This window comes from Meleagris gallopavo, unplaced genomic scaffold (genome assembly GCF_000146605.3).
Source record: "Meleagris gallopavo isolate NT-WF06-2002-E0010 breed Aviagen turkey brand Nicholas breeding stock unplaced genomic scaffold, Turkey_5.1 ChrUn_random_7180001862834, whole genome shotgun sequence".
Taxonomy (NCBI): domain Eukaryota; kingdom Metazoa; phylum Chordata; class Aves; order Galliformes; family Phasianidae; genus Meleagris; species Meleagris gallopavo.
This window is the reverse complement of record NW_011128392.1, coordinates 744-1,457: the sequence shown is the minus strand read 5'-3', so window position 1 is coordinate 1,457 and position 714 is coordinate 744. Positions and strand designations below refer to the sequence as shown.

The following is a 714-nucleotide window of genomic DNA, read 5'->3' as shown; positions in this document are numbered from 1 at the left end:
GGCAGCGGTCAGGCTGCGGGCGGTGTCAGCGCTGGGGGACGGCTCCTCGGGGTCACTTTGGCACGGGTCGTCCCCTAGTGAATTCTGCTTGCTGAGCTTGGGGGCCAGCATCTTCACCAACTCCGGCAGCATGAAGTACTCAGCCTCTCGCTGCAGCCGGCTGCGCTCCGGGAAGTGCTCGGGCAGCACCAGCTGCTGGTCCCTCATGTAATCCAGGATGTAGCGGAAGAGGAAGCCATCCCGATCCACGAAGAAGCGGCCCTTGCTGTCACGAGCCAAGGAGCGGACGTTCTTCTGCGTGAACATCTCCCAAAGCAGCGAGCCCGGCACGCTGATCAGGGTGGGGTGCCGGGTGATGTAGACTTGTCCGCCTACGTTGAGCTCAATGATTTCAGGGAAAGGCAAATCCTCGCTGGGTTTGGCACAGCCCGCGCTGTCCGCCAGGGCCATTGTGAGCTACTGCTGCTTCCCACCTGCAACAGAAAGCAGCACCGCGCCCGGGTTAAGCTTGTCAGCCAACGTTGTCCTGCCAACCCCATACCCAACCACACTCCCATTCCACCTGTGAGCAATATGAGATCAGACACTGTCCCTGTGGCAGCCTGGAAGTCAGCTCTCTTCCCTAATCCTTATCTTGGATTAGCATGCCAAGGGAGCAGGAGGGGAGTTAATGAACCACAGGGCTGTCAGAAATGCAAGTGTACAGGACAGAGT

The 714-nt window shown here is 59.2% G+C and overlaps 1 protein-coding gene across 1 annotated transcript; it reads right to left on the bottom strand.

Annotated features, from left to right (window-relative positions):
• Window positions 1-6: 6 nt before the first annotated feature.
• Window positions 7-502, bottom strand: LOC100547427 (BTB/POZ domain-containing protein KCTD16-like; the record flags this gene model as incomplete). The annotated part of the gene is made up of 1 exon (XM_010726946.2): window positions 7-502. A coding segment is annotated over exon 1 (444 nt), but the record flags the coding sequence as incomplete, so codon positions are not given.
• Window positions 503-714: the final 212 nt, after the last annotated feature.